At 40.5% G+C, this 20,719-nt stretch overlaps 1 protein-coding gene across 2 annotated transcripts in view; it reads right to left on the bottom strand.

Annotated features, from left to right (window-relative positions):
- KCNK2 (potassium two pore domain channel subfamily K member 2) overlaps nt 1–20,719 on the bottom strand; it is a 211,503-nt gene that overhangs the window by 32,043 nt on the left and 158,741 nt on the right. For both annotated transcript variants that reach the window (XM_084623765.1, XM_084623766.1), the window contains 2 exons: nt 15,938–16,124; nt 4,275–4,414 (listed from right to left, as the gene is read on the bottom strand). In XM_084623765.1, coding sequence (XP_084479891.1) covers nt 4,275–4,414; nt 15,938–16,124 — 327 coding nt within the window. The remainder of the gene's footprint in view (nt 1–4,274; nt 4,415–15,937; nt 16,125–20,719) is intronic.

A 20,719-nucleotide genomic window follows, 5' to 3' on the forward strand; every position in this document is an offset into this window, starting at 1 on the left:
GTGGGCCATTTCCAGCACAAATCCAGGTTTTCTGGATAATACCATTATTATTATGGTTTTTCAGCATAATACCATATACTTTTATACAACTTCCTTTATACAAAGTGCACAGGAGTAGAATAGAAAGATAGTGTTTTAATATTTTAATATTTTCTTAGAATAGCACAAAAATTTGCCAAAACTCAGACTCCTCAAGCTGATTTCTGTTACTTCTGAAACCTTAACAGCTATGGCTACAACATTCTCTGTTGTGAGTCCTCACAGACATGCCTGAGCAATGGGTTAAAGCAGCACACAGTGAGTCTCTGCATCTCAACATGATGAAAATTTCAGTACCTGAGGGATGCAATTACTTGAGCAAATAGTGCCAGCTATTCTAGGGTTGTATTTAATCTGACCTTAAAAAAAAAAAAAAAAAACAGAGAGAGAAGTGTATGACAATATCCTGAACCCCTGCATTAGCTAAGGGAACATGAATATACATACATATATATATATATGAAGAATGAAATGTTCCTTTCTGTAGCCACAATGAATATGCTTGTTGAGGCTACAAAAGAGAGAAGGGAGGGGAAAGGGAATAGGGTATGCATTCTTGGTGCTTGAGAGAAATCTGTTTGGCACTGTACAGTGCTGCATCACCTGGCAAGTATCATTTTACTTAACATGCAATAGGGGAATGAATTTAAAAGCATCCATAGGCCTTGCCAACTTGTATCTGTTTAACTCTTACCAAGGATTGAGTTTGGACTCAAATGCCCACAGTGCATAGTTAAAATCAACACACGTGAAGTTTAAAAAAAATCCAGGTCCAATTAATAAAAATAAATCTTAATGTATGACACGATAGTACATAGAGGCCCCAACCAAGATTAGGGCTCCATTTTGCTAGGTTCTGTACAAACGTTTGGTACCGATAGTGCCTTACCCAAAGAGCTTACAATCTAAGGCTACATCTATATTTGGACCAGGAGGTGTGATTCCCAGCTCATGTAGAGGTACCAGCTCTACCTCTGCTCGAGCTAGTGTGCTAAAAATAACAGCGTAGCTGGAGTAGCATGGGTGGCAGCTCGGGCGAGCCATCCTGAATATGTACCCACCCAGACCCTCTGGGCATGTACTTGGGCAGCTAGCCAGAGGTGCTACCCATGCCACCTCAGTGACAGTGTTATTTTTAGCATGGCAGCTGATATGTCTACGCAAGCTGAGAATCACATCCACAGCTTCAAGTGTAGACATAGCCTAATAGAGAAAATAAAAGGGTACACAAAAGGAAGCTTTATTATCTCTGTTCTACAGATGGGAAACTGAAGCACAGAGAGATTAAGGACCAGGTTCTCATTTATACTCTGCAATGAGAAGTTAATGTAAATAAGAATCAGTTTTACGTGACTTGCACAAGGGGACACAGGAAATCCACGGCAAAGCAAGGAACCTAACCGAGAATCCCAAGGCAGTGCATCAACCACAACACCAAAATGTTCCAAAAATATTAAATTAAGTCCTTGCAGTTTCACAGAATTCAAAGCATGTTCACTGAAACCAATAGATATGGTAAACATTAATTTCTGGAGAGCTTTCAAAAGTGTAAACGGGATTTAGGAGCACCAGTTCTGTTGACTTCCAATGTGACTTTTGCCCCTAGGCAAGGCCTCTTAGGCACTTCTGAAACTCTCTCCCTTAGTGATGAAGTGCCCATCTCCACACAGAGTATCTGGGATACTCAATAAGCTTTAGATAGAACGTAAACAAAACATGGATACATGCCCAGAGAGATCAGCTTGTTTCTTTCACAAAACTGGATGAAAGAAAATAGTCCAAAAATAGCAGATGATGAAGAAAAAAGGAGATCGAATTGGTAAAGATGCACTGACATGAACAGAAAGGCCTTGCTCTAAACCCTGAAGAGAGCCACAAAGGGAGCCTGGCACAAATCCTCACCTAGGAGGTTCCAGAAATTGCTTTCCTGAGCTAAGGCGGCCCTGTAAAGGAAAGATTCAGATGGAATATCAGGAGTACTCTACAAGAATTACCTAGCTGACTGCAATTGCCTCAGTGTAACATAGAGAGAGAGAGAGAGGTTTTTCCTCAAGTGTGCCAGGCTCAGATTCATGGGCGGCGCGGATAAAAGGTCAGGGGAGGCAAAAGTCCACCATGCAGCGGGGAAAATGGCTGTGGTGTAGGTCACCCCTCCAAAAGCGCGCCAGCCTGCCACCACTTTTGGAGTGCCGTAAGCAAAGCTCAATAGAAGGGGGTGGAAAGGCACCCAGACCATGGCCCCGTCCATGCTCTGCCTCATCTCTGTTCCACCTCTTTCCCCGAAGGCCTCCCCATGGCCATGCTCCTCCCTGCCTTTTCCCCCCAAGGCTCCACCCTTGGTCCCCCTCTTCCCGCCCCTGCTCTGCCTTGTCCCCCATGGCCTTCCCCTACCCCCTCTCTTCCATCGCTCACCTAAGGCAGGAAAAAGCGATGGGGCCTTGACCCCATGGTGGCCCCTGCCGTTCTGGGAAGCGGACCAAGAGAAACAAGTGGCAGGGGCCTAGGGGGAAGGGGCAGAGAGGAGTGAGTGGCAGGCGGGGCCTTGGGGGAGGCAAGAGGTGGAGCCAGGGTGGGGATGGGGGGGGGGGAAGGCTGAGTGGGGGCGGGGCCATGGTCCAGGTGCCAGTGGCCCAACCCACTTCTAGGGCATTTCCGGTGCTCACATGTGAGCCTCCCCAAATGGAAGACTCACACACCCCCTATGCTAAGATTACTAAGGGCTGTAACAGCAAGATTTGAAGTAACCTGTTTATTTACTAGCAGCCAGTGCTGAGTGGGCATCACAGATTCCTTCACCACTTTTCCAGAAAGCAAGGTTCCAAACGTGCAAATGGTTAAACATGCTGTGAATGCAAGCAATCACATGTGTAGTGTCATTGACATCAGATGGATTACTCATGTGAGTAAAGTTACAAACATCCTTAGAGGTTTGCACGAATAGGGCCAAGATGAGCAGCTATCTTCTTTAACTAGTGCAGAACTAATACACATATTGTCTTCAAAGAGAGGACATTAGATTAATACCCTTTCATTAATTAGATGCCAGTTCTTTTCTCAGAATAAGTGACTATGAATTCACACTAAAAATGCACTCATATCAACGCTTCGCAATCAGCTACTTGAATGATACCACTAAACATAGGCAACACAAGACAGCGCTAAATAAAGCGGAGCAGTTCACATTGTATCTCCACTGAAAACAATGATTCCTTGTATTGTCTTTGATTACTGCAGATTAAGTATTTGCAGATGACGTGAACCTAGAGCACATGGAATGAATATCTTGCTTCTGAACAAAATATTTTTTCTTAACTAATGAATTTCTGTTTAAAGCTTTTTAATCAAGCCTGTTCTCATTAGCCATAACCAAAAGAGGTTTTACTTATCCCCAAATGTTTACTGAAACCAAGCCATTTGGCTAACTGATTACATTTTAATTAAACTACTTTATCATCATTCCAAAGATGGAAACAAATTTACATGAAAAAGCACATTTGAACTTAAACCAACACATCTGACTGCGAATTAATATGTATGTAACTGAATTAGACTATTGTAAAACACCTCTGGGCATATTTTAATGGTCCATGCCTTAGGTGCAGTGCACTGTATGACAAGTAACATAAGACAAATTAATGTATCACTAAAACAAGTCCAGGAGTCTCTTACTGTTTAATATGACTATGTGGTGGTACATTTGATTCTTTTGCTTTACATATCTGTATCATATAGCGAAAAATCACAGGAAAATATTAGGTTTCAGAGTAGCAGCCGTGTTAGTCTGTATTCACAAAAAGAAAAGGAGTACTTGTGGCACCTTAGAGACTAACAAATTTATTTGAGCATAAGCTTTCATGAGCTACAGCTCACTTCATCGGATAAAATATTATTACTCCAAACACTGAGTGCATGGCTTAACTATCAAAAATAGTTCCTATAAAAAGAGACATTTCCTTCCAGCAAGATAGGTGTACTTTTCTACTGCACATATTTTCCTTTAATTGATATCTATGTTTACCCGAGTTTATATATAGTGACATAAAATCAATATATATCCAACCAGACTGGTACAAATGAATTGTATAATGACATCAGCTATTTCAGCCCATGCTGTACCTCATATATAGACAACTTTGATTCATGCCCTAAAAGCAAACATTTACTTTATGTTTGCTGTTCTCTAATCCAAATATAAACGAAGAAGCAAGTTGTTCTTAGATGCAAGATGCTCTTACCTCTTCCTTTGTCTTTTTCGATATGACTCTTAACCAGTCTCCAATCATGCTCAGGACAGCAGCAAAATAAGCAAGTCCTACAAGGATCCAAAACCACACCACTGGCTTGTAGAAATCAAGGTATTCAATGTCTGATCCCCCTGAAAGACAAAGTTAAAAATAAAGTGTGCTTCATATTGGCATACACAAAATTGTACTTAATGCTTTCCTTTTCTAAAACACTCAATTTTAAAAATGTACATTTTTAAGGCTTTTAAAAAAATTCTTTTTCCCCAACTGAGTTTTTCACATCAGTGCAAATAAGGATAGGCAACAAAATTAAAAGAAAGAAAATCACTGAACAAGACAAGGGGCTAAATTCATCCCTGGTAGAAAAGCACTGAAATCCATTGCATTACACAAAGGATAAGTGTGGCTCAATAACTGCTATCAGGTTATAATAATTATAAAAATGAACCCACCTAACAGCTGACAAACTTATTTATAAGCACTGCTGGTTCTCCCATACTTGCTCCAAACTCCTATACTATGTCAGCTTTAAGGGCTGATCCAAGTTTAACGGAGGAGTAGGTAATATGTCAGGGTCTGGGGGGTGGGGTGCGGTGTTTGTGGAAGCAGTTAGAACTACATTGAATAGAGGCTTTTGTCTGTCTAGGTATATTCATGGTCCTCATCACTTTAGTGCCCTGAGCACGTCACAAACATGAATGACTTTGTCCTCCCCACATCCCTGGGAAGCAGGAAATAGTATCACCTCCATTTTACAGATGAGGAAACCAAAGCACATGGAGACTAACTAAACTGCTCAGGGTCACAGAGCAAATCTCTGGCACTGACAGAACCCAGATCTCTTTAAACCAAGTGCCAAGATCATCCATCTTTCCCTTTTTATTAAAAAGGAGAGAAAAATCTGTGAAATGCCCATGGTGGGGCCATCATAAAGAATAGACATTCCAATTCCACAGGGGACTCAAGTTATGGTTACCACAGAGCTTTCACTCAACATTAAGTAGTTTATATTTAGTACCACATAGCACACTGAGCACTAAACGCCACACTAGCAATTCAGCCTGGCCATGATATGATAAAGCTCCTAATCTGGAGCCTCTGAGACTGCAGATTTGGCAGCAGCATCCAAACCAGCCATGTTTATAAGCTTGTGGTTGTTATTAATCAATGAATCCACAAGTTACACGGAAATAACATACAGATTATGGAATTCTACTGATGATTACTTATTAGAGGGAAAGGCTTTTTAATGCATAGATTTAATTCTATATGTACAAATAATAAACGTTCCTGTTAATCAAAACTGTTGCGGCAAACCCATGGATAACAAGATTTTTTATTCAATTGTGTATGAACTTCCAAAAATACAGGGAAATTCTGAATTCAGTAACATTCTGCAATTCCACTAATGGCAATGAAATGTAAAAAGAGGCGCAAAGATATAAGAACATAAGAATAGCTATACTGATAAGATCAATGGTCCATCTAGCCCATTATCCTATCTTCCCATAGTGGTCGGTGCCAGATGCTTCAGAAGGAATGAACGGAACAGGGGAACTATCGAGTGATCCATTCCCTTTCGTCCAGTCCCAACTTCTAGCAGTCAGTGGTTTAATACCTGGCACATGGGATTGCATCCCTGACCATATTGGCTAATAGCCACTGATGAACCTGTCCTCCGTGTACTTACCTAATTCTTTTTTGAACCAAGTTATACTATTTGGCCTTTACAATATCTTTATATTTTACCTTATTATATACTCAGACTACTATCCTTATAAAACTGAGGTTTGAGTTGAAATTATACATCAGCAACATAGGGAGGAGAACCTTAATATAGAATGTTGTAATTTAAGGATAGAAAATTCATTGCCAGGATAAGGTGGAAAAATATCACTTGCAAGTGTGAATTTAGCAGCCACAAATAATGAGATATAAAATGTGCTTGACTTGACAAGAAAAATCTTATCTATAAGATCCACTACTGTGTTTAAAATGAAATGACAGCCATTAAAAATGATGAAAAGACATTACCGGCTTTCTGCATGCTTGCTCAAATGTAGTCTACTGGACAATGAGGCAAATGGATGTGAATGAGGGTGGTAATTTGACACATTAAAAATGTTGGTCAAATGTTATCTAATTGCTTTCAAGACAGAATGAAACCTTGAGCTACTAACTGAGCCAGAGTTACGTATTGATGAAAAAGATCATGTACAAAATCTTTTTCGTATGGACTGCAATTCCCCTTACTTATGCAAAGAGATGGATCCTCAGAAATAGGTAACACCCATTTCTCCCAATTTAATGAGGATCTTATGTTGGTATGGCAGAATATTTTTCATACACACTTTTTATTTATTGAGATCAAATATAAGATTTAAAGATTGCCTGTGATACGGGAGGAGTTCCTCTCATTTGTCTTAGAACACAAACATGCAGAAATAAGAAGGACATGGAGGTTGCTCATCATGAGAGCAGCTTGGGAGGAGATCCCAGACTTCATTTTGCAGCATTTTTTGCTTCTCCATAGCAGATGTTATTCTTGCAGATATTTTATCATTATTTTAAAAGCAGAGGTGCTTTTAAAAAGTTTTAACACAAAAATGGTAGTCCTTCTACTGTATTGAACTATTATATACTTGTTAGTTTTTATACTGTGGAGTTTGTTAACAAAACAACTGGAGCTGCACTATGCACTATTTTTATTTCTCCTCTTGTTAAAAAGGTGATCCATGAAGGGAAAGTGCAAAATTCCAGCAAGTTAACTAAGTGTGATAAATACACTCAACAGCCAGCCTAGGAGGGGCATTCAGCAAAATTTTCCTTTATAAGTGACTTTCTTCTTTTAGATCCCAGAATATTCACCTCATTGCAGCTGGCTCCCACTCCAAGCGATGGCTCTGCCACCAATAAACCTTGCTGGAGTCTGGAAATAGTCTATAGGAAGTCAGGAATGTGTCCATTTAAAATAAATTGCTTGGTCTTGCACATATAGGAAAAACATAAAGGAAAAACTATTTTAAATATGGAAACCCCCATATATATGTTTTAAAGCCCTCAGCATTTAGCTGACTCACTAAAAGCTGAGTCCACGCTACAACAAGCTTCTCTAGCAGCTATAAAGTCACAAGCATGGTGCATGCTGCAGCATTATTCAAAGTGGGAGTCAGATAGTCCCTACAGAGATGGTTGTGTGGCACCAAGCCTGGAGCTAATATGCCAACTTCTTCTCTTCCTCTGGCTGTGGGAAGCATTCAGCACATAAGGTTAAACCTCATGGAGTTCTGTAATAAGGTTAACCAAGAATCTCATTAAATTAAATAGGTAAGAGAATGCGATTCAAATCACTAATACAACTGTTCTGAAGTTAGAGCTAATGAGATTCATTAACTATTGAATCACAGTTCAGATGAATGAGTATGATAGCAAACGCATCCCCAATAAAAATGTATGAGAGTAGCCAGCTAATGAATTTACCGGTTTATACTGTAAAAAAACAAAGAAAAAGAAAGGAGTTCAATATGTAACACATTTGCATTGACTTTTATGCAGCATAATCATTTACTCAACGTTATCATCTCTATTTTAAAAGCCAGAATGCTCTATTTAGCAAGAAGCTGAACCCATTTGAGCATGTTTTCGTTGCAGAAACAGTACTGAGGGACAAAATTCTAATTCTTTGGCCAGGTGGTTTATGCAGCCTGGATACAGTTACTAATAATGACCATGGAGAAGAGCTGTGCCCCTCCACCTGGGGACATGGTCTGTTTGATCTGTGCACAGATCCATTGATCGCACCCCTTGCCTGCCCATAATCCTCCCTCAATGGGGCTCTATAGAGGTCCACCACTGAGACCTCCTCACTCGTATGCAGGGGAGTGTGGAGTACACCAGGGGTCTGACCCAAAGCCCTTGAAATCAACAGGAGTCTTCCCATTAACTCCAGTGGGCTTTAGACCAAGCTCCAGGATGGAGTCTACACTACTGCTGCCTCTCTGCACATCTTCCCCACAAATTAGTGATTTGGGACTTTCAATGGTTACCTAATACATCCTAGAACCTGGGCCCAATCCAAAAGCCCTTACTGAGATACAATCCCTTGAACTCCAATAGAAGTGTTGTATTAGTAAAGACTTCCAGATTGGCTCCCCATTGCCTACCAAACTGAGAATGTTAAAAAAGCTACTTTTACAGAAATACAGTATATTTTCATATTGTTTTAAGCAACCATTGAAACAAAAGAGAAATGAATAATTATTTCTGTAAAAGTAGCTTCTTTTTTTGTTTCAGACATTTAAATGTATATTTATTTATATATAAATAAATAAGAGACAAGATAACCCCTCCAGTGTTGTAAGTTTCAGTATAAAGAGATGGTTACTCTAAAGCTAAGGCTTCAAATATTATTAGTGCCACTATAAAGAATGCTCTTCTCCTGGCTCTGGTGAGCTGTACATTTGGGACAGCCAGCCAAAGCCTTTCAGGCAGATGCAGGACATGTGGCAGAAGCAGTCTAAGGTAACAGGGAACTAGGCCATTTTGGCTTTATAAACTATAACTAGTATCTAAAGCATATAGGCAGCTACTGCAGAACAGGAAGAACAATTACAATATGCTCTCTCCAGTCTGATCTATTGAGGAGGTGTATAGCAACATTCCATACTAACTGAAGCTTCAAGTATCCTTCATAGTTCACTCCAGGTAGAGCTTATTGCAACAATCCAGCCCCAAAGTGACGAAGAATGGTTTATGTCAAAACTGATGTAACCCCAGTTATAGTTATAAGAACTTATCAGAAATATCATCTAGTGGTGGAACATAAACTGCGCTGCAGTGACTAATACACTTAGCATTCCAGCTTTACAGGGTTGTGTGAAGCAAAAACTGTCATTAGTATTGAACTTTGTTTTCAATTATAGGCTAAATAATTTCATTGACTCCAGTACATTAGTGGAAACATTTAAGTCTCCATCTTAACGTTGTTAGGCCATTTCTGTGCCCTGCAGACAATGGCAGCACTATCAATAATGCCAATATACTGAATCTAAGCACTGCAGAACACCGTAAGGAACTTTAAGGTGAACTTTAAGGCGGAGGCAAGTAAAGAGGATATTTTGGAGTCAATTTTCAAAGTGGTGAGCATGAGATATGCAGGCAAATCTTACCATGTATCAAACTGCACTGTTTGTGATGTGAACTTACAAGTCAGGTCAAGTTTATTAATAACGACTCAGCCATAGGCCAAATGCACCAAAACCTAAATATAGCACAATAAACTAAATTCAGAATTTTAAAATCTATATAAAAACAAATTTGAAAGAATATAAACTAATTAAACCATATATGCTTCCTACGCCACTGGTCTTTTCCTTCTTTTAGCACTTGACCATACAAATAGGACAACCCCTTGGTGCATAGATATGTTGTCAGTTCCTAATAAGTATTCTGTTTTCTGAGAGTTTCTAGAAAAAGGCATCCAGGACAAAAACACTGAAAGCCTTTTTGATCTCAAGTAGCAATACAAATTACAATATAATAAATAATGGGGTAGGACTTGTACCTGGCCAGAGCTGCATGGACATTTGGTTACATTTCTCAACGCTGGTATATTGGCCTTCTGAGTAAGCTGACTGCATGGATTGAAAATGGAAAGCTCTAAAGGCCCTCTTCCTTAACTTGTTATTGAACAAACTGTCTAAATATCTGGCATATTGATAAGTCTTTTTAACAAGGGGGAATCAAGATAACATATTGCCATGTCTAGTTGCTTATCAATATCGTCTAGTCTCAGCTTGATTAGGGATTTCATATTTTTAAACTTAAATCTAATAATTTCCACTTATGAGAGGTCTAGAGAATGAAAAGAATTTTGAATGTACTCTAACCAAAAAAAGTATGTGAGAAAGCCCTGCTGAACAGTTTCTCTAAGCAAAGCCTTTCCAAACATTGTGGAAGCATACTATGAATGTGAAACCAAAAATTGATATTATGGATAGTAAAGAATTCATGCTTGACTCGGCTCTAAGAGCAGCTGGGGTAGTACTTGGGAGATCAAGAATCTTTCTAAGAAATTTGTTTTCAATCACTTTTAGTCTCAAGGGATTATTCCATGCCCTTATTTCCGCACCATGCAAAATTTGAGCTTATACCTGACACCTTGGCCTCAATCACGAAGGGCAAGAGCAATTAAGTTGTCTCAGTGAGCCTACAATATCATGCATACCTATGAAAATTCAAGCCTAACAGACTTGCATAATTTATTTATATGCAGCTCCCATCTTTGACCTTTGTCTAATTTACTTGAGTTTTTGGACATCTCATTTCAATTATATATAATACCTGCCATATTAAGATTAGCTATTTCAGAAAGGCTTGACAATACCTGTTCATCCACCTGTTATCTACTTTGCACTATTTTTATATACAAATAATTTATTCTTGTATTACAAATATTGTCGCTTTGAGGCTAACTTTAGTACCTGATAATATCTTTCATTATACTGAAAGATGACAGATGTGACATGAAAAAGCTCTCCACTTTTGACCTTCATAGAACATTTATATTACTGGCCTGATTTGTTCTGTACTATTAAAGTCAATGGTTTCACTTCAAAGCAAGAGAAGGAGAGAATTTAGAACCACTGTGTCCTATTTTTCAACAGAGGATATTCCACAAGCCCTGTCTCTTACTTCATTTTCGCAAATAGGAACTACAGCTGTAAAGCTTTGTTCAGTTATGGAAATTATTTCTTTCTCAGGGACATGACCTGCAAATTAGATGGTCTACCAACTACCTAATTCTGCCATGCTTACCTATATTGATTAGTGCCCTCCTCTACAAGTAGCCTCATTGGAATAAAGGACACTACTCATGTAGTAAGATACTACACCATGTGAGTAAAGGTAGCAGAATCGAGACCTATGTTAATTAGACACTTTTATTTACATAGCAACCAAAGCACAGCACGCAATTCTGTTTATATCAGTGGAGTAACTCTGGTTTACACCTTTGTAAAACATAAATTTACGAAAAATGAGAGAATAAAACGCAACATAAAATAACTCAATGGTGAGGTCAACACATCTTGTTAAAACTATTATTTATGTTTACATGGTATTTTGTTTGATTTTTATAGTACTCAGGAAAACAAAATCTTTAGCATTAGAAATCAAAATACAGGATATGGATCAATGGAATGCCACATTTTACCAGTCACTTTTTATTTTCCTCAGTAGGTACTGTAATATTCCATTTGAAAAGTTTGTCACTTTGTTATGTGTCATGGCAAAATACAATATTTTGACACTTGTTTTTGTCACAAATTCGAACATCAAAATATCAAATCCTTTCACAGGAAGAACATTATATAATTATTTTCTTGGACATATAACAAAAGAACTCTCTCTCACCCCTTTTTTCCCATCCTGGGACACTGCAATCCTCTATGGTTGCTTTAACATATCCTACTCTAGTGGAACTAGCCACTGAAAGTTTCCACTGGTTCCAAATGGCAACTAGGTTTTGGATATAATAAAGATCTGTTAGTCTACTGCTTCCTGGGAATACTGAGTCTCGAACAGAAATCAACAGAGACAAGGAGGAAAGAGTCTAGTGGCATCTACTCAGGGGTGAAAGTAACTTAAAGGACTTACCGGTTCTCTGGAGTCCTGAGCGGGGGGTGTGTGGCCTCGACTGGAAGAGGTGGGGCCTTGACTGGAAGAGGCTGGGCCTTTAAATACCCAGGCCCTTTAAATCAAGATTTAAAGGCCCCAGGGCTCCGACTGTGGCTGGGAGCCCTGGGGCCTTTAAATCACCTCTGGAGCTACCGGCTGCAGAGGCAGCTGGGAGGACCGGGGCGATTTAAAAGGCCCCAGGCTCTGGCCGCCACTACCGCAATGGAACTCCAGGCCCTTTAAATCACCGCTGGAGCCCTGCTGCTGCTACCCCAGGGCTCCGGCAGGGGGGCTCAGGTGGTGCTTTCAAGGGCCCGGAGGCTCCGGCTGCTGCGGGGAGCCCTGGGGGTTTGGGGGGGGTGCTTTAAAGGGCCTGGTGCTCCCTGCAGCGGCTGAAGCCCCAGGCCCTTTAAAGCACGGCTGGAGCCCTGCCGCCACTACCCGGGGCTCTGGCAGCAGGGGGGGTGGGGGAGGCTTTAAAGGGCCCGGGGCTCCCCACAGCGGCCGGAGCCCCAGGCCCTTTAAAGCGCCCACCTGGGGAAGCTGGTCCGGTCTGGCACGGCGTACTGGCTCTTGCCGGTACGCCGTACCGGACCATACCGGTTTACTTTCACCTCTGCATCTACTGGAATTTCTACCAAGGCAGCCTCCATTACAGCCTTTCAGTTTCATTACTTTTCTCTATGTCCAAATTCTTCTGTTTGCTCCCTTCCTTGTCCCAGCTACTCCAATACACACTCAATCTCTCTCTCTTGTCTCCCTAAGGATTCAAGTCTCCTCCTTACTTTTCTCAGCCTCTTCATGTCTTGTTTTCTGCAAAGCTCCTCTCTTTAAAAAGTAGTGAGGTCTGGGCAGGTGTAAGATGCCAGTCTGGGGACTTGCCTCTTCTCTTTAGGCACAAAACGGGCACTATTCAGGCAGTGGAAGTGGCAAGCTACACCACAGTGCCCAACTAGCGTACCTTAGTTCTGACCTGGAAAGATCATCCCTAACGTATGGCTACACTGCAGCTGGGAGTGCTTCCCAGAGCAGATAGACAGACACATGCTAGCTCTGCTCATGCCAGCACACTAAAAATAGCAGTGTGGCAGCGGTGGCACGGGAAGCGCTTGGGCTAGCCATCCAAGCAGGTACCCAGAGGGTCAGGTGGGCTTATATTCAGGCAGCTAGCCTGAGCCACTGGCCGTGCCAACAAAGCCACACTGCTATTTTTAAGCACACTAGCTCAAGCAGAGCCTAGCATGTGTTTGTCCACCAATGCTGGGAAGCATGCTCCCAGCTACACTGGAGACATACCCTAAAACGGAGAGGAGGGAGGCTACTTCAGACTCAATTAAAACTTGGCCCTCACTTCTGAGACGGCAGCAGTGCCAGTCGTAAATGAATTTTTCAGCTGTAAGACACCTATGCACTAAGACCTGGACTACAGCTCCATTTTTACCTGCCGCATGACGCAACTGTAATAAATACAAAACTAGGCATCATTTCACATTTTACAGCTCCAACAAACTAGAAGATTTTATTCAGCTGACGCACACTACTGTCTCAAAAGCATACAGGATTTACCCACTACTTCAGCAGAGCTAAATAGAAAAAGGAGAAAGCCATGCTACAGTGACTTAGCAAAATTTAAATCTTAATACAGTACATGATCCCTATTAAGTAGCTAACTTGCAAACGTTCTGTATGCTTTCTCATATCTAATAAAGAAACCTAACCATTAAGTTAGCTATATGTTTAGAATTATGGAGAAATGAACTGATCTTTGCAAAATATTCCAGACACCTGCTGCTGATGCAAAATAAACTAACTCACAAACCAAGGATAAAGTTTAACAAATCAGCAGCCAACTTCAGATCTGTCGCAACCATTCTGAATGTCACAGCTACAACAGAGATAGAAGTTTGATGCTCTTCCTCTGAAACCACGGGCCCTTACAACTTGAAAATCACCATTACCAGTACAGGACCCAGGACACAAAGGCAAGCAGTTATGTGGTACACGCATTGACTACATTACTATATAAATACCAGTCTTCTGCACATTAATCTGAGTGGAAATAAAAATCAATAGTTTCATGTTAATAGTGGAAATGTGAAATGAAAATGTATATAAAATGAACTATTACTGAGTAAAATCATGCCAGGATGTTCTGCAGAAAGATAATGTGTTTTCTGGTAAAATACAAGTTTTAATTATACTGTGCGGTGCAGGAACAAAATTATATCAAGTGAGCCCACGAAGAGACAAATGTACAAACATTTATATTGAAAGAAATGATTAATGTGTACTCAATGTTTCAGTTATAGCCAAGTGGGCCATTTCACATTATGCCCCTACTATAAATATAACCAGGCCTTGCATTAATGTACTGCTGATTGCATCAAGATAATATAAAACACCCAAAGCTTTGGCTTTGAAGCAGTGTGTCAGGTTTGACATAGTGCTAGCCAGCAGCAGGTGAATCTCACTGGAATCACAAATTCTGAGCCAATGTCTACTCCTGCAGCCAGAACAGCAAGCAGAGGAAAGGAAGAGAACATAAAGACCATAGAAAGGAATATGGGAGAAAAAACAGCAAGAGACATAAAACATAACATGCATTCACATTTTATATTTATGTGTATGTCACACAAACACTATGTTAAAAGAACATTACAGTTTTCCAGTCAAGCACTCAAAAATTAGGAAATGCCACAATTAAGTTTGCCAGTGCAACCTTAATTCAGCCCCCGTGGGCATAAGCATTATACTACAGTCTTTAATTACATGATCACATGCTATATTTTACACAGGGTCTCTGCCTCATTCAGTGCACAGCCTAGATGATGCTCATTGAATAAATCCCAGCTGCTAGGAGCAGCAATTGCAGAGAAAGACCTGCTCAGTTCCTGCAGCCTTGGATGAAGCATGCTTAGTCACTCTGTGGGGATTTTCCACTGCATGCATGAAGTGAGCTGTAGCTCACAAAAGCTTATGCTCAAATAAATTTGTTAGTCTCTAAGGTGCCACAAGTACTCCTTTTCTTTCTGTGGGGATGGTGCATGTGCAGTCCAATCAGCACTTGGGAGCTGTGAGCATGCTCACAACAGAAAAAACTCTTCAGAAAAATGTAGCTCCCAAACTCTAACAAGTTTTTACCAAGCGTATGTGAACTGTGACTTTTCAAAGTCTATAATTTGGCCAGATTTTTACAGGAACAGACACATTCCTTACACCAGGACAACCTCCCTGCCATGTTTCAAGTCCCTGCTAAAAAAACATGGAGGCATTAAAGCTTCTCAAAGAAACAGTTATAGGATTTTTTTTTTTAAACGTGGACAAATAATTTTTCTCTATCCTCATTTTGAAAAGTGGTTACAGGGTTTTAGTTAAAACTTTCATTAAAAAAAATCAGACATTCAGTATGGACATTTGCAGCCCAAACAGTTAAAGTTTGGCAAAGTTATAAGCAACTGAAAACAGGATCTTGTAATGGAAAGTGCCACACAACCTTAACTCCAGCACAGTGCTGCCAAATCTGCCTATCACATACACACACACAAATAGATACAGGGCGAAAGTGAACACAGGAGACAGAAAGCACAGAAAAAGAGAGAGCATGACAGCTAGGGATATTTGTACAGCTGAAACCAAATTCTGAAACAATATTTTGACAAATGAGAGCAGAAGATCACCACTGTCAGAGCTGTTTTTAAATGACTCCAGTGTAAAAACCAAAATATTTAACAACCTGAAATAATTTACTTATTATTATAATGTTGTACTTGTCTAAAGTAAGAAAAAAGTATTACAAAGTTAAAACAAGGTTTTTTGTTCTTGTTCATGCAAATGATTCTGATTGAAATAGCAGAAGTATCTACATTCTGATGGTTACATGAACAATAGTTATATTAATTATCACAATGCAAATCCTGTATAACTATTAAAAATATTACAGATTTAGGTTGCGATAAAGAATCATGACAAAATCTTACCTGCAACATAGTCACCAAATCCAATGGTAGTTAAAGTGATAACTACAAAATAAATTGCATCTAATGTGCTCCAGCCTTCTATATGCTTGAATATTACAGCAGGAAGAGCAACAAACAGCACACAGCCAAACAATATGAATATTATTGTTGATATGATGCGAATCTTTGTCTGACTCACATTCCATTTCTACAGAAGAAAGGGAGAGGAGAGAAAGAAAAATCCATGGTTAAAAAAACTGTGATTGTACTTGAGCACCTATCAAATCCAGAATGAGGAGCATCATCTTTACTAAGGAGCAGAGCTGGATGAATAATTAATTTTTCAGTTCATTGGCAGTTAAGAAAACAAAAATCAGTCAACCAGAATGGCAACAAAACGTTTCAGAATTTTTGGTAAACTGACACAAAACAGAATTTTTTTTTCTGGTCGAATGAAATATTTTGTCCAACCAGAAATAAAGTGTTTAATTTATAAAGGCATTTTAATCCTTTTGAAAAATAAAAGCAAAGGAAATGAAGGGCTGGAGTCAAAAAATGGCCAGAGGAGGAGAAGGAGCTCTACTTATAACCTTTAGCCAGTGGGACTAATGCACTCAGCTGGGATGTGTGAGATATCAGTATGCACTCAGCTGGGATGCGTGAGATACAGGTTCGAATCCCTAATCTAAACTAGGGATTAGAATCCAGGTCTCTCCCTGCCAGGTTGAGTGCCCTATCCCCCAGGCTATTGATTATTCTGGAGTGGGTTCCTCTCAGCCTCTCCTGTTAAAGCTATTCTACTTCGCACAAATAATTAAATATGCATTGGAGCAGGGCCCCTCTTTTCTCATCAACATCTCAAATAGCTCCTAAGTGTCCTTGTGAATCCAGCCCGAAAAAAAATTTAGAGCTGAAATGATTCAACAAATTTGTGACTAGATTTCAGTCTACCTAAACTGCATTTTTCAGCACATAAACTATTTGTCTGAATTTTTTTTCCCAGCTGCACTCAGAAGGATAGGATATTATTATTCTGGGTACGTCTACTCTGGAATAAAAGAGCTGCAGCTGGCCCAGGTCTACCGATATAGGTTTGTGGGGCTCAGGCTGCAGAGGTAAAAATTGATGTGTAGATGTCCCTGGGTCCCAGAGCTCAGGCTTCAGCCCAAGCACAAATGTTTGCACAGCAATTTTACAGCCCCACAGCCTGAGCCCCATGAGCCCAAATCAGCCAATCCAGGCCAGTCACAGGAGTTTAATTGCTGTGTAGAATTACCCTCTGAGTCCACCACAGGAAGAGAGGTTTTTATTCAAAGCACACGTGGATATTCCAGGAAACATCTGCAGACTCTGAATGTGATTCCCTTTTTGGTCTGAACGAATGGCATTTATACCACTAAGTAATACTAAAGTTTCAGCAGATTTGACATACTGGCATACTTAACTAAATGTTTAAATAGGCCTCAAAGGCTTCTATTTTTGTGGGTGCAGTTTTGCACCTGCAAGTAACTATGAGTAAAAATCATGCATTTTAGCCTCCTAAATATCTGACTGCACCCACAAATCAGGTAGTTGCCTAACTATATTGGTTCAATTAAATGCAGGCAGAAAATTGTACCCACAAAAATTTGAGACTTTCTTAAAATCTGGCCTATTGTAGAGACAATAAAGGAGCTCAGAAAAGAGCTTAACTGGTTCCTGATTGACCTTTCCTTACATTATTTTTAACTAGTTTAGTGCTTGTGAAAGCTAGTCCAGACAGTCATCAAGACCAAAGCCAAGCTTTTATCATTCAAAACCAGGAAGCACAGGCTGTGGTGATGTAAAATCTCCTATGATGTGACTCAATTTTTATTTTATTTTGCTGGTGGGGAGTGGGAGGGGAAAATCACCTCTAAGAGTGAGAGAGCCATTCAGTGTCTGACTATGGAAATCAAACCTGCAGAGACTGCCAACAAGGGAGCAAATTGCTAATCAGTTTTAAAATATGGATACTGTGACAAATTTCCTCCTCTACCTTGGTGGGTCTTGTGCTTATTAGTGGATTTGCTTGCCTTGGAGCTTCACAGCAGCCCTCAGTTTGGCCGTTTTCATGAATCCACAGTCCAGGTCAACTCCTCCTGTGTTTCACCAGGAGTTGGGAGGTTTGGGGGGAACCCAGGCCCGTCCTCTACTCCGGGTTCCAGCCCTGGGTCCTGTGGAATGCAGCTGTCTAGAGTGCCTCCTGGAACAGCTGTGCGACAGCTACAACTCCCTGGGCTACTTCCCCATGGCCTCCTCCCAACACCTTCTTTATCCTCACCATAGAACCTTCCTCCTGGTGTCTAATAAAGCTTGTACTCCTCAGTCCTCCAACAGTATGCATTCTCACTCCTAGCACCTCTTGCTCCCAGCTCCTTACACACGCACCACAAACTGCAGTGAGCTCCTTTTTAAACCCAGGTGCCCTGATTAGCCTGCCTTAATTAGTTCTAGCAGCTTCTTGATTGGCTGCAGGTGTTCTAATCAGCCTGTCTGCCTTAATTGCCTCCAGAAGGTTCCTGATTGTTCTGGAACCTTGTCTGTTACCGCGCCCAGGGAAAAGGGACCTACGTAACCTGGGGCTACTATATCTGCCTTCTATTACTCTCCTGTAGCCATCTGGCCTGACCCTGTCACAATATGTATACTCAAGGAGATAAGCCAATGATACAGAGTGCGTCCAACAATAAGAACAGCTAATGCCAATAAAGTTCTTCAACTCCTAAAAAAAAAAAAAAAAAAAAAAACCTTGTCTGTTACCTTACCCAGGGAAAAGGGACCTACTTAACCTGGGGCTACTATATCTGCCTTCTATTACTCTCCTGTAGCTATCTGGCCTGACCCTGTCACAATACCTATCTGTTAGGAAATGAATTAAGCTATTTTCCACACAGAGAGACAATTAGCCAATAAATGCAAATAGAGCTGGTCAAAACTTTCCAGAATCTGAATTTTTCAACAAAAATTTTCATGAAAAGTTTGATTTCTGAAGAGAAGTAGTAAAGAATGATCAAAACACCTCGTGATGTTTTCTTTCCATTTTTTCAGCTAACTCTAGATGCAAATGGCTCTTGGTTGCCAATGATCCAGCTGGGTTTGAAATGGTGGCTTTGAGCTGAAAGTCAGTACCCTGAGCCTTTTCTTCTCACTTGTCTTAAAGCCAGCATTTGCTTGGTGGATGAAACTGTCTGGCATAATACCATTCTGCATTGTGACAATCTTAAAAGCAACCATGCTAGCAGACAGTTCCTACTATAAAGGAAAATAGGCAAACAATATGGCATGCTGCACAGAATTGGTCCCTTTGAACCTACAACAGTTGCAGTGCTGGTACAAACAACAGGAAATTGCACTGCAAATTAAGGCTGCTAAATAAACATGTATTTAAAAATGCAATATGACAGGTACTGTACCACCTGCTGCCACTGGGACAACCAGTGCTCGGGTTGTAGCTGTAACTGCTTTAGCCACTGGAGGCTGAAGTAGATCTAGATGCAACTGAGGGACTTCTGGCCCTACAGCACAACAGGCAGCCACAGAGAGAGGCGACACGGAGGAGGAAATACACGCTTCTGTAGATTTAACTAGGCAGAGGCAGAGTATGCAGCTGTCTGCACATGCTTCTTTCTGCCTCTGCTCCTGTTGTTCCAGATCCAGCAACAAGTGTGGGGGGCGAGACTCATTGTGGTGGGCGTCAGGTAGGAATGGGGAGGTTTCCATGTGACAGTCCCTACTACAGTGTCTTTAAAAGGAGCAGTTTTGCCAACTTTCAAATTTTTATTGCAATTCTTGCAACCATTGGTGTTTCTCTTTAAGTCCTGGCTGCTGAATTCCTGTGAATATGTAAGAATCTCAGGTTTCATTTTATGTTTTTAAAGTGTCCACCCTTCATGGCTGCAAAGATAAGCATGAAAGTGTGACCTCGGTGCACCTAAAGGCTCAAAAACCAGAAAGCCAATAAAAAGAAACCCAAAAGTACTTTTCTAAAAATTGCAATCCTAGAGGGCCCTGACTCATTGATTTTTGAATGTTTGGGGTTGGCAACTTGCTCCTAAGTTCCCCCGGGGCAATTTTTGTGCTTTTACAATTACACTGTCCTGTTCTGAAAAGATGTTTTTCTCTGCCCTATTTCTACTGTAGATTAAAGACCAACCCGAACAGGGGCCACTTGCTCAGCCTTCGAAGACTTATGTATGTGAGTAACTTCACATGTGAACAATCCCATTGACCTCAGCAGAACACCTGATGGTGTCATAAGTAGGACTCAGGCTTCAACTATGCCAAGAAACACTGAAGCCAAGAGCTGTCAAATACACATGAAAAAAATGAAATAAAAGGAGAATTTTTTTTCTAAACAGTTACATGAATTGTAGGTCTTACTTGTAACAACAGAGTAGTACAAATTTAAAAAAAAAAACATACTCTGAAAGTTAAGTTGCTAGTGTCCTTTTAGATATCTGTTTTATGGCAATCCGTGGGATAAAGCTATTATAGGCTCAGAAAAATAAGTGTATAAAACAGGCAATGGGACTCCATTTCAAATGGATTCTTGTGTATGTGTAAGCACAATTTTTGCGTACTGCCACTTGCGCATGCTTACCCCGTGTAGTCACACTTATAATGAAGCAGAAGAGAGCACTGGCCAACTAAAACCCTCTAATCTCTCTCAAGTTCTGTTTTCTTTACAGAGAGTCTTTCTTTTAAAGACTATATTCTTTCCGACCGCCTGCTTTTTAAAATTAAACAGAAGGATGCTTGTTTTAGTTCAGGGGAAGTGCTGGA

This window comes from Lepidochelys olivacea (assembly GCF_965140295.1).
Source record: "Lepidochelys olivacea isolate rLepOli2 genome assembly, chromosome: 3".
Taxonomy (NCBI): domain Eukaryota; kingdom Metazoa; phylum Chordata; order Testudines; family Cheloniidae; genus Lepidochelys; species Lepidochelys olivacea.